Source organism: Heloderma suspectum, chromosome 3, assembly GCF_057233095.1.
Source record: "Heloderma suspectum isolate Gila_16-S chromosome 3, 16-S_ref, whole genome shotgun sequence".
In the NCBI taxonomy this organism is placed as follows: domain Eukaryota; kingdom Metazoa; phylum Chordata; class Lepidosauria; order Squamata; family Helodermatidae; genus Heloderma; species Heloderma suspectum.
In genome coordinates this window covers 324,714,452-324,727,061 of record NC_139460.1, presented here as the reverse complement: position 1 = coordinate 324,727,061, position 12,610 = coordinate 324,714,452, and the positions used below count along the sequence as shown (strand labels likewise).

The 12,610-nt window shown below is 43.4% G+C and overlaps 1 protein-coding gene across 6 annotated transcripts in view; it reads left to right on the top strand.

The window, feature by feature from the left end:
• Window positions 1-12,610, top strand: part of ARMC9 (armadillo repeat containing 9) — a 144,014-nt gene that overhangs the window by 35,332 nt on the left and 96,072 nt on the right. Inside the window, exon 10 of one of the 6 annotated variants that reach the window (XM_084847730.1) lies at window positions 6,139-6,174. The exons of the other annotated variants lie outside the window; for them this stretch is intronic. Within the exon in view, the coding sequence (XP_084703856.1) occupies window positions 6,139-6,174 (36 nt within the window). The remainder of the gene's footprint in view (window positions 1-6,138; window positions 6,175-12,610) is intronic. 6 annotated transcript variants of the gene reach the window in all.

Here is a 12,610-nt window from a genome sequence, read left to right as displayed (position 1 = left end):
CTCTTTCTGGAAATAATTGGATTTTTAGTTGTTTGGCACGCCAGGTAACAAGGACATTTGTCTGCATGCCTAGGCGTTAACATCTTTGTTTAAACAGTTGTATATTTTTCTGTATGTTTCCTGTTTCATGGACTTGGATAAATGTGTACTACCTTTATATATTAATAAAAAGGAATTTTTTAAAAAAAATCTGTGCATTCACACAACCCACCCACCATCCCCTCTTGGGTGTTATACTTGAGTTTGATGTTGGGTACCAAAGGTATTTCTTCTCAGTTCCAAGGCTACAATATCAGTCCCAAAGAGGGAATAAACGGGAACCCACTAGGGACATGTGCACTGGAACGGTGGGGGAACGGTTCCCGCCAAAGCTCCTCAGCTATAGAAGTTTCCCGAACCAAGGCTCCGTGCAGGTGCAGAGCCCGTATGTGTGAATGCACAGATAACCACTTGAAGAACTACAGTTACGTGACCTCCTTGAAGGAAGGACAAGATACAAGTGGAATAAAATCTGTAATGATTGTGCAAGCAGAGATTCTGTCTTGCTGTACCCTTTCGGACGTTATTTTGGTTTTTGCTTGCTTTGTTTTCATGACTGAGTGAATCCACATGGCATCCCATGTTCTTGCCATTTGATATGTTGTTGTGTTTTTCCTGTAAAGACCTCTTTATTCTAATCCAAACTTGTCTTTTTAAGCCATCTTTCACACATCCCCCCTTTTTTAAGCAATTCAACACAGTTTATATAAAAGTATGTATGTAATATTCTGTGTGGCAGGTTGCCAGAGCCTTCCACAGAGAATAGTATATACTTTGAATAATACATAATATATCGCACACTAGCAAGAGAACTTCAGTTTCTGGGTGGTTTAAAAATACAACAGATAGATAAATACCCAAAGCATAAATATCAGCATTTTTATTTGTTGATTTCTGGGATAAGTTGATGTTTTCTCTCAGCATTTTCAAAACAAATTGTAATATTATTTATGGCTGCTTTACTAAACTGAAGGCTGTAGATATGAGCCACTTATCTGTCCTTTTCTTATGGGGACTTTGATATCAAGGGGAGCAGCCTAAACCGGCCTGCCTGGGGCTTCCACACCTTGCGATCAGTGCTTGCAACTTGGAGGTGTGGACACTCATCCCAGGCAGTCTCATTCCCTGTGCTGGCTGAGATATGAGCAGGGATGGGGCCACCAGTGGGCAGGGCTGGTGTCTAGTCGCTTCTTCCCAGAAGGGCTTTCCTCCAGTGCAGAGGACAGCTGATTGTTTTTTCGCAGCTTTCTCCAAGCTCCAGATGTGTTGGACGGCACCTCCCATTATTACATTCCTTCCAGAGCACTTTCATTCTAAGTTGCAAAACAAGCCTTGACCTTAGATCAGCCCTCCCCAACCTGTGAACGATTCTGTGAATGATGGGAGTTGCAGTCCAACTCATCTGGAAGGCACCAGGTTGGAGAAGGCTGGGTCATTGCAACATTTGATGCAGCAGTCTCTTCCTTAGCAGCTGGCAGCACCCATTGCTGGCATCAAAAGCCTTCCCAGAAGCAGCACATAATGTTCACGCTCTCTCCTTGGTGAACTCTCAGCAGTGCTGAAGGGTGGGGTCCATACCGTCCGCCTTCAGTGTTCCCTTCCCATCTTTCCCCCAGTCATTGTCAGCATCCGACAGGATGGGGGATAGAGCCTGATGGAGTGCTGGGGTAGATCCATGGGAGGGTCGATACAGAGGCTGAGTCCATCGCAATCTGAGTTCTGGATGAAAAATCTACCTGGAGAAGGGCTGGAACTCTAGAGAGTAGGAGACCAAGGACAGGCAAGCAGACCAGGAAGCTGACAGACTAGGAGGGGAGGAAGGAGGAACAGGCGGGCTGACATGCAGACAATTCCAGAGCAAAGTTGGGAGATGCATAAGGAAAGCTGAAGTCTGGCTGTTGCCTGGGCAAAGACCCCAGCCTGCAAGTGTTTCCAGCTAAGCCAGGTTAGGAAGAACAAAAGGGCTGCCTAGCAGGAGTGTTGATCATTGTGCGGCCAAGCTGTGGCTCCTGGGAGCGTAAACCTGCCCCTTCTTCCTCTGCTCTGCAGCCTTGAACGGATGACCACAATGGGCACTAGTGCATGTATGCAAAGGCTCATCCTTCGAACCCCAGCCGATCATGACAGGCATGCATGGAAAGATGCTGCTGTTGTCTGAAATAAGATGGATGTGAAACCACTGGACTGCCATCTTTTTTTTAAAATTCAGGGAAGGATTCCACTTTTTCACTGATGCAGCACAGATTATGTGTAGCTCTTCCTGCATTGTGAGATGCCTTGTGTATTAACAAGGGTTTTAATACTAGAAAATAGGATGCAACATAAGTGCCTGTTCATATATGGGCCACTTTGTGGATGGGATGTATTTCTCTTGTCAGTAAGGTGCACTTCTTAACACACTTATTTGGGAGTTTTTCTCAATGCTGCATCCCCACATCACAATAAGCCAGAATTGCTGAGAATTCTGGCTTACTGTAAAAGTGAGCAAGCCTGAGCCATTGCTCCTGCTTGGCTCCTCCTGGCAGTGGGAGCAGCTCAAGAAACCAGGGAACCTCCATCGTCATTTATTTACTGTTGCATCCAAACTGGGATCTCTGGCTTGTTCCTCTCCTTTAAAAACAAAACAAAACTTTTTATTCTATTTTTTATCTTTATAAATAAAATAAACAGTTCCAACAACCTAATCATTATCTACAGTTTCCCAACAATACAGTATTCTTAGGAGGACACAACAATAACGAAGAAGAAGGGGGAAAAAAGAAAACAGAAGAAGGAAAAGGAAGAAGAAAGCAAGAAAGAAAATGAAAAAAATATTAAAAAGTTACTTAAAAGGATTAAATTCAAACTCCATTACACACAAACTTCAGATACCATTCTGCTTACAAGTTATACCTGTAACATTGCCAATATTACAATTCAGTACAGCATAGATAATCAACCTTACATTTCAATATCATATCATCAATCTTATAGCAAGGGGGCAAGCCTACAATTCATTTCCAATAACCATATATTGCCATTCAGTTAACATATAATAGTAGAGCTTAACAATTTAACCAGCCAAAAATATTACTAACCAAAGTCTCATAATAATGATAGTAATAATAATAAAAAGGAAGGAAATTAGAAAGGATAAGTAATAATAATAACAAATCACTAATAAATTTTATGCTGTTATATAATAATAAAGCTTAAAATCAACCAGCCCAAAATATTACTAATCCTAATTAATATCATAATATTGATAATATTAATAATAATAATTAAAAAGAAAAGAATGATAAAGGATAAAAAAGAAGGAAAAAAATACAACAATCACTAATGTATTTTGTACTATCTATATTTTAGATAGTATCATTTCCAAATATATAAATGAGTCTGCACATTTCTATACACCCTCAGACAGTAGATTTAAGTACAGTATATCATATCCATTTTAAAGAGAAAGGCTTTAAAAGAAAAAAACGAGAGAAAAAAGATGGATATATATGAGCAATTATCTCTGGCCTAGCCTGGATCTTACAGACTTAACATAGCCAATTGACAAAACAGGTTTATAAATTCCAGTTCATGGGACTGGAACAGAAGTCTCATGTATTTTTCCGATTAGCCACGCCTCTGCCATTTCGTGATTTAAAAACTTCTTCATCTGACCTTCAGAAAAAATGCAGAATGTAGCAGGATATTTTAAATTATATTGTAAGTTCACTTGTTTTGTCAGGTTTCTCGCCTTGGTAAATTGCCTTCTTTTATCAGCACTTGGTGTAATCCAGAAATAATATAACTCTAACTTGTTTTGATCCCCAAAAAAGATTTCCGCCCCCTCTTGCCAAACACAGGATATAATTTTTTGTGGAGATTCTTGCACATTGGACTATAATCGTATAATCAGTCCCTTTGGCATTTGGCACACAGAATGCCTGCTCAGTATCAAGTAAATAATCAGATGACACAGGGAGTATCTCATGCAGAAGCTTATCTACAAAAGTAGACAAATTTACATCAGTAGGTAGATCTTTGATACCAATAATATGTACATTTGCCCTGCGTGTGAAAGCCTCAAGTTGGGAGATTCTGACAGACAAATTGTTGTAAAAAGCTTGTGACGCAGTCTCCTGTGTTGCCACCCGATCTTGCAGCTCGTTAACGTTCGCCTCCATCTTTTGCCAAGAAGTGTTAATTAAGTCCACAGCCCCTTGCAGGGCGGTGATGGAATTTTGAATTGTATCCAGCCTCTTAGCCTGTTCAGCAAATTGCGAAGACAAAGTTTTTATCAGAGCAAGCAACTCCCCTGTATTTCTATCGCTTCTTGGAGCCCTTGTCACAGGAGGTATGGGGGGGTCGGCGGAGATCCTGCCCCTTTTTTCCTCCTTGATGTTGCCATCCTTCCCTTCAAACAGATCTTGCAGGTCCTCAAATATTGTTGGTATTCCTTAATCCATAAACACTAATAACTGTTCTCCTAATTAGATAGGAGTTTCAGAACAACTTTGAGTGATGTCTAAACTCTGGCAGAGTACCTTGGAGTTCAACCCTTCTGCTGCTTTGCAAAATAAGCCGCTCTTCCAAGATTTCATCCAGATGCTGCTCTTGCTTCCACTTTTAATTCCAGGGGAAGATGAAAAGGGTTTTCAACCATTTAAAAGCTGTTTGAGATAGCATCCCGCGGAGCCTCCACAGAACGCTGCCAGGGCAACATGGCTCCGAACCGGAAACGCTTGTACCTCTCCTAAGAACATAAGAGCCGTGCTAGATCAGACCCAGGGTCCATCTAGTCCAACATTCTGTTCACACAGTGGCCAACCAGCTGTCTATCAGGAACCCACAAGCAGGACATGACTGCAACAGTACCTTCCCACCCATGTTCCCCAGCAGCTGGCTCACTGCCTCTGGTACTGGAGGTAGCACATAGCCATCAAGACTAGCAGTAATTGATAGCCTTCTCTTCCAGGAATTTGTCCAACCCCCTTTTAAAGCCATCCAAATCGGTGGCCATCACTACATCCTGTGGTAGCAAATTTCATAGTTTAACTATGCACTGTGTGAAGAAGGACATCCTTTTATCTGTCCTGAATCTCCCGCCATTCAGCTTCATGGGATGCAACCCCACTGGGTTCTAGTATTTTGAGAGAGAGAAAAATGTCTCCCTATCCACATTCTCCACCCCATGCATAAGTCAGACTCATTAGTCAGGGTTTGTTCTTGGCATATGATTCTGGCTTGTCAGGAGAGGAATAAGTGAGAGATCCCAGTTCAGACAGTTCGGTAGAACAGTGGGCAACAGCACATTTGCCCGTTCACAGGAAGCCAGAATTGTTACTCTGATGTCTGAGTTCAGTGAGACTTACTTCCAAGTAAACATACACAGGATCAGGCTGCAAGGTTCTTTCTCAAGGAGGAAGGAATGAAACTGACTTGCTTTGAAGAAAGATTTCAGTGAAGTTTGACTGCCTGTTTATTAGTCTGTCCAAGGAAGTCTCCATTAATAAGAACACTTACCTTTTAATTCTGGAGATACTGCTGGATGAAATGTGCTCATTGGGATGAAATGTGCTCATTGGCTACATAGTAGCAGAATCTTTTTCAAATATTCAGCAGTTTTGAGGGAGGCAGGGCTGCGCGCAATCTATCTGGGCAGCCCCCCTTGTAGCAGCATGACGCTTCAAGTCCAGATCGGCTGTGGTAATTACGGGATTACCCCCTTCCTTCCCTCCCCATACCAATTTCAGTTTGGCATCTAATTCCACTAAGTGCACAATCCTATGCATGTTTAGACAGGAAAAAATCCTACAACTTCCAGCATTCGCCACCCAGTATGGGGAATGCTGGGAGTTGTAGGACTTTCTTCTGTCTAAACAGGCAGAGGACTGCACACCATGTCACCTGTTTGTTATCTGTCCTTTGGAAAACATCCTCTTTTCCAGCCCTGGAATTTTGTTGACCCAGCCAGAAATAATGGTCCAATATGTACATGTATTAAGATGTCAAAGCTGAGATGCACATCTCTTTCTTTTAAACGGCTGATCGTCTCTATATGACTTCTGTTAACTCTTTTTTCTTCATCTCTTTTATTTAATGTGTGCCTGTTTACCCCTAAAGGGATATTGCTGTATGAGCCCGTGTGATGATGAATATGTAAGTTCCTGCATCTCTTCTTTTTTGTCTTTTTCACATTGCCTCATGCATCCTTTTATGTCCTCTACCCTCTTGATATGTTCCTTAGCCATCGTACTTGATCCGCTTGCTATGCATCAGGAACATTTTTGTATGGCAAAACAAATGTAAGTTTGGAATGCTTGCATGAGAAAGTGTAATACAATTGCCATTCAAGTTAAGCCTATGATTATATAGGCTGTCACCCAGTTAAAATACCTGTTAATTGAATAATTGTATGAGTTTTAGTGGATTTGATTTATCAGTTAATTGATTAAATCTGTATAAGTACACAAAAGAGTAAAGCAACAGGTTTGAAGAAAAATTAAACTTTGTTTTTATATAGTTATGCATACACATTTTGCGGTGGGTGCCATCTTAGAAGGGGCATTCCTAGAAGTGCATTTCCCATCTTAGAAGAGAATTCCCTCGTGAGGACATGCCTCTTCTAGCATGTCAACTGTCACCTACAGTTTTCTATGTTTTTGTATTAAAATCAATGTGTGTTTTTAATTATAATTTCCAAATTAGCGAGGCGCACTTCTTTAGTCAGTGGAATTTTGAAAAAATTGATTAAGCATGTTGGTCTTCTGGCTGGCAGGGCCAGCCCAAGTGTCTTTTTGCTGCCCTGGGCAAATTGAAATCCCCAAGTCCCACAGCATCTTACATGCTGAACGATTTAACAGCAGCATATAAAATGTTCATCTGAAATGTCTGTCGCACCTTTGTCCTTCTCTTGGCTACTTCGTCTGTATCTGGGAGGCCAGTGGAGCAAGCCGAAACAGGTGGTGCCCATGGAATCCTGGCTGCCTGGTGTTCTTTTATGGTTGGGCCAGCTCTGTCTGCTGCCACTTCATTGTGGCAGAATGGAAAGCAAGTGGGGCTGCCACTTTACAGAGAGCAGCATGGTGCAGGAATACCCTGCCCCAGTCCCTGCTCCCTTCTGTGCCCCATGCAGTCTGATCGCAAACCTTGTCAGGCTCTCTCTGGCTCCTCTGCTTCAGCAGTACTGCGTGGATTTCCTGGGAAGCAAGTGTTGGCTGGGGCACCACCATGGAGATGTGTGTCTAGTGAGTAGCCAGCATCAGCCCCTGCCTGTGGTTGAGCGCTGATGTCCTCTTCCCACACTAGGTGCTGCTGGTCATTTAGCAGCTGCTGTGTGTCTGCATGGAACTGGACCACCTGCCCGCTGCCTCCATTGCTGCCCAAGTGGCATCTGTCGAGAAGGGCATGGGACCCCTTTCCCAGTTGGCCACAGCTCAGCAGAGTTGGCTGCTTACTACTGTGTGACCCATGTCATGAGCTGCCACTGGTGCAATTCCTCCAAAAAGCCAGGTGTGGAAGCGGCCTGTCAGATGAGTTTTTAGAAGATCACACTGAGAATTGCCATGTGGCGCCTTTTTCCTACAATTCTCCAGTGGCAAGCCTTTTTGGTACCACATGGTGCATCATAAATTTATTTTCTGAACTTGCCCTGAGCAAAATAGGAGTTTGTCTTGCTTCTTTTAGGGAAGTACATTATGACAAACTTTGGGAATTTCTAGTCCTGCAGTTAGGAAGACAAAATGGTTTTATGAAGGGAATATACACTGCATCTTGATTCATTCAGGAACATTCATTCCAGGTTACTTTTAATGGCACACTCTGCATGTACTTGAGGGTGGAAATCTCTTTCCTTGACTTGTGGTATTTCTGTCATTTCTGCTTGTCTGTGTTCACATGGTGGCAGCTGCATTTTCCTGCTGAGCTGTAGGTGACATTCATGCTATTGTGATGGTTTTGCGGTGGAACCACTACTAGGAGCATCTGTGGCTGCTGCTGGTTGTATTGCTTCCCAATGATATCTGAGTGTTAAATGAGTTAGATATGTGGGGCCTGAGCATTAAAATGGGAGCACAAATACTTCTGGAATTTGGGATTACTTCTGTCTAGGGATGTCAGAGAATTCTGCCACGGATCTCAGTGAGGCCGAATGCCAGTGCATTTGGACCCCCGAACGCCGTGGTGGAATGGCCTGCCACCCCCCCGGCCTCCCGCGGATCCCCCCTGGGACGAGACTTACCTGGGGCGGATGTTCCGGGCAGTGGCGGCTGCAGTGGCAGCGGCTGCGGCGGCTGGTCTTCTGACCGGCTGCCACTGCCGCCATTTGCAGTCTTGTTGTTTTTTTTCTTTTTTTTACAAGACGTGATAGGCTACGTAAAGATTTACGTAGCCTATCATGGCTGGGTAAAAAACAAAACAAACCGCGTACGCAAATAGCGGTGGCTACAGCCGCCGCCATTCGCCTTCCTTATTTCTGGCTGTCTTAGTCTACGTAAATATTTACGTAGACTATGATGGCGAAAATAAAGGGGAACGCAAATAGCGTAGCGGGCGCTACTTGCGTCCCTTTTTGATTCGCCGTTTTAGCCTACGTAAATATTTATGTAGGCTAAAACGGTGAATCAAAAAGGGACGCAAATAGCGCCTGCTACGCTATTTGCGTTCCCCTTTATTTTCGCCATCATAGTCTACGTAAATATTTACATAGACTAAGACGGCCAAAAATAAGGAAGGCGAATGGTGGCGGCCATAGCCGCTGCCATTTGCGTACGCGGTTTGTTGTTGTTTTTTTACCCAGCCATGATAGGCTACGTAAATCTTTACGTAGCCTATCACGTCTTGTAAAAAAACAAAAAATAAAAAACGAGAAGACTGCAAATGGCGGTTTGCGTACGCCGTTGTTTTTTTTTACCCAGAGCCCTCCGCGGCCGGAAATCCGGCTGCAGACGGCTCTGGCCTGGGCCTGGCCGGCTGCTCCGCGGAGCTGCCACAGAGCACAGCCGGCCGTGGAGGATTCCGGGGGGGAGGAACGGATCGCCTCCCCCACCCCACCATCAACATAATCTGCTGAAAGGTAAGTGACTTTCGTGCATCCCTACTTCTGTCTTCCCAGAGAGAAATGCTTCACTAGAGTGCCCTTAGCAAACACAGATTTCTTTCTAAGCCCTTTACATGCTGTAGTGGATTGCTACTGGATAGCATCTGATGAAGATCCATGAAACGGGTGTGCTACTGGCTGCCCATCCCTTTGTGTTCTTTGACTTGTGTGTATGTAGAATGTATCTCCTTTTGTGTATTTTGTAAGCTCAGTCCAGGTTTAACTGTATCCTCCCTTTTTTGTTTATGGGCTTATTGTGCTTTATTATGCACAGTTGAATTGTATGGTACTATAAAATACTCACATGAAATTGTTATACATAACAGTTGGGTGCTTTATAGCATTTCTTGGTGTTGTTTAGCAACTGTTGCCCTTCGGTTTGTTCCGCAGCCGATTGTGGAACTGATTCCCAACCTGAAGGGGTAAAAAGGAGAAATGTAATGCAAAATTAAACTAATTGCATCAGGCTTAGTTATAGTATGCATATTAATCACAAGCAGAATATTTACCACAAAGTTTACTAGGGAGTAGAACTGTTTATTATACATAAATAGTTAATATCACCATTAATGTGTGGGATGTATTTACTTGGGGGTGGAGCAGAGATGTAAGTGGTCTCAATGACATCTGTAGATGAGCTGTTGGCATGACCAAATGTTTACCAAATAGAGAACCTCATTGAGCTATCACAAGGGATGTTAGGTTTTAAATGTGTGGCTTCGATGCACGTAAAGAAAAACATGCAGCCTGGATAACGTGGCATCAAAGTTGATGCACTTTGTTCAAGAGGAATAGATTGTGGGCTTCTTTGTGCATGGTGCATCCCTAGGGGAGCCATCAGAAGCTGATTTGGGGTGAGTGGGTGGTGTCTGGATTTCAGTTTGGTGAGTAGTGCTGATCACTGCTTGCCATATACTGACTGAAATGGTCATGACATGTGTTGGAGCATTCTGAAGACTGATTGCAAAGCTTAAAAGGTTAACTTGTAGTGACGCTTCCAAATAATTGCCAGGTTAATCTTTGTCTCCGTTGCTATTGCAGCCCATATCCTTCCCTATCTATCTTTGTCTATGTGATTATAAGCTTTTGGGCAGGGTCTGTCTTTAATTATATTTATTATAAGCTTTTGTTTTCAAAGTGCATTAGAAAGGATTGTTGCTGCTGCTGCTGTTGTTATTAAAATAATGGTTATCAGCCCAGGAGTCTTCGTCACACAAGTCCAGCACAACTTGTATATGATGAATAAGGTGACATCTTTTGGAAGATTCAGATTGTTTTAAAGCACATCTTCAGCAGCGGCCGTTATTGAGGGCCGAGCCTGCATCTTCTGCAGACCAGATGGCCACTTGCATTCAGGCATCACAGCCAAGAGACCTTCATGATCATTCCAGATTGCCCACAGCCGGACATTCTTTGCAGGGAGAGGATATTGGCTTGCTAAGCTTAAGAGGTAACCAGAGCCTGGGAAGAAGAAGAGACCTCCTTTAAAAAGGAAGAAAGAAAGAAAGAAAGAAAGAAAGAAAGAAAGAAAGAAAGAAAGAGCCATAGTCCTGTTTAAAACTGTTCAAGCCTCCTCCATAAAGCATCACTAGGGCCCGCAGGAGTACTTCATGCATTTCTGTCACAAGCTTTACCCGGTACCCCAGGCAGTGAGGATTCTGTGCAAGTGTAGGAAAATCACCGAACATGGCACTGAGTGCAGAATTCAGCTTCTTGAGGACAACTTACATCTTTTCACAGTAATCAAAGGGACAGTTACCCTTGTGTGGAAATGGATCCCCATAAAGCTCATTGTGGCCCTTTATCTTTCTCTCCCCATCCTGCCAGACATGCATAGTACCAGGTCCATTGCAGTGTGCACTGGCCTGATCTCTAATGGGAGGCCTGTGCGTGCCTCCCACATGTGCATCAAGGAACACAGGAAGGATACATGGGGCTGCCTTACACCAGGTCAGACCATTGGGCCATCCAGCTCAGTATTCTCTACTCCGATGGGCAGTGGCGCTCCAGGATGGATCTCAGAGGCCGGGGACTTTCCCATTACCCCTTATCTGATCCTGTTAAGTGGCGATGCGAAAGATTGAACCTGGGACTTCTGCATGCAGAGCATGCATTCTGCCTCAGAGCTATACTCCCAAAGGGAGAGTGATGGTCCCTCATCCAGGGGGCCCAATTTGTGCAAGCAGCGTACGTATGGTATCGGGACAAGTAACAGGATTTAATCACTTCCCCTGATCTAATAGTGGGGCTGAGTACTGATAGCTACGTAGCCAAACAGGCCACTGAGAAACAAGAGGGAGATATCGGCATGTTTGGGGGAACCCTGTGGTTTGCAGAAGTACAAATAATAATTAGAACAAGAACCCTAAGGGAGCCATCTCTCCCTGCCTCCCAGTCAGTGTGGTCTCTGCATGCTCAGTAGCAGTGGAACAGATTATCGTGGAAGAGGACACTGCTAGTAAGTTGGAACCCTGAACAGGAACCCTGTGTACGTCAACATTTTACTGCAGGTCTCACTTATTATATCTACCCATGTCTTCCAGTTGTTTGTCCAGACCTCTTCTTAAACATCTTCACTGAACCAGAATTGTTCTCAGCAACCTCTGCATGTCAGCACAGTGTGTGTTTTCTCCTCTACGACATGTCTCCCTTTCTCTTTTAGGCTGTTTAAATGCTTTGACCGTATTTTTATTAGGACAAGGAACTAAGATGATACAAATCGGCATGATTTTATTGTAGTAGTTGCATGGCTTTTGATTGGTCAGGGATTGTGGGGTGGGGGGCCCATTGCAACAAAAAGACTGCCACCCTTAGTCAAAAGCATCCAGGAAAATGAATAAAACTGAGTGAAAGGCAAATGGATTTAGGTAGAACACAATACATCTGGAGGCCATTCCTACTGTGAAAGGTAACCCTTACACTGAGGGAGAAAGGTTTAGTTTTAAGACTGCAGGGCTTTTAATTGGCGATTATGTATCATCACTCATTGATTTAAGCATAATATGAAATGACATCCTATACAGGTATACTCTTATTCGTTTGTGAGAGAGACGCTTCTTGTGTTACATAGGATAGCATAGGAAACCTCAAGTGTTCAGATGGTATGTGGAATGGAGTAATACAATCTTCCCTCTGACATTCCATGCCCTTTGTCTTCTAAAGCTCCCCAGCTCAAACTTTGAACAATAGGCACTGATTATAGAGCCTGCCATAAAAGAACCTGCGTTATGAGAGAAGACCAGCCTTTTAAGGCATGAGTGGGTTAGAAAGGATTTCACAAAGCGAGGAGTCATAATTGTGACAAAAAGATGATGATGAATATTCCGCGAATAAATGGCACCCATTACTGGAATGGGTGACAGGGAAAATTTCACACAATAATTATTCTTTTTTGGCCCACCTGCAAGTAATTTAAGTAAAATCTCTTGACTGAAACAGAGAAATAGTATTAGAAGCGCCTGGATCTCACTGCTTTTGTTGGCCTGAATCAGGGGTGGG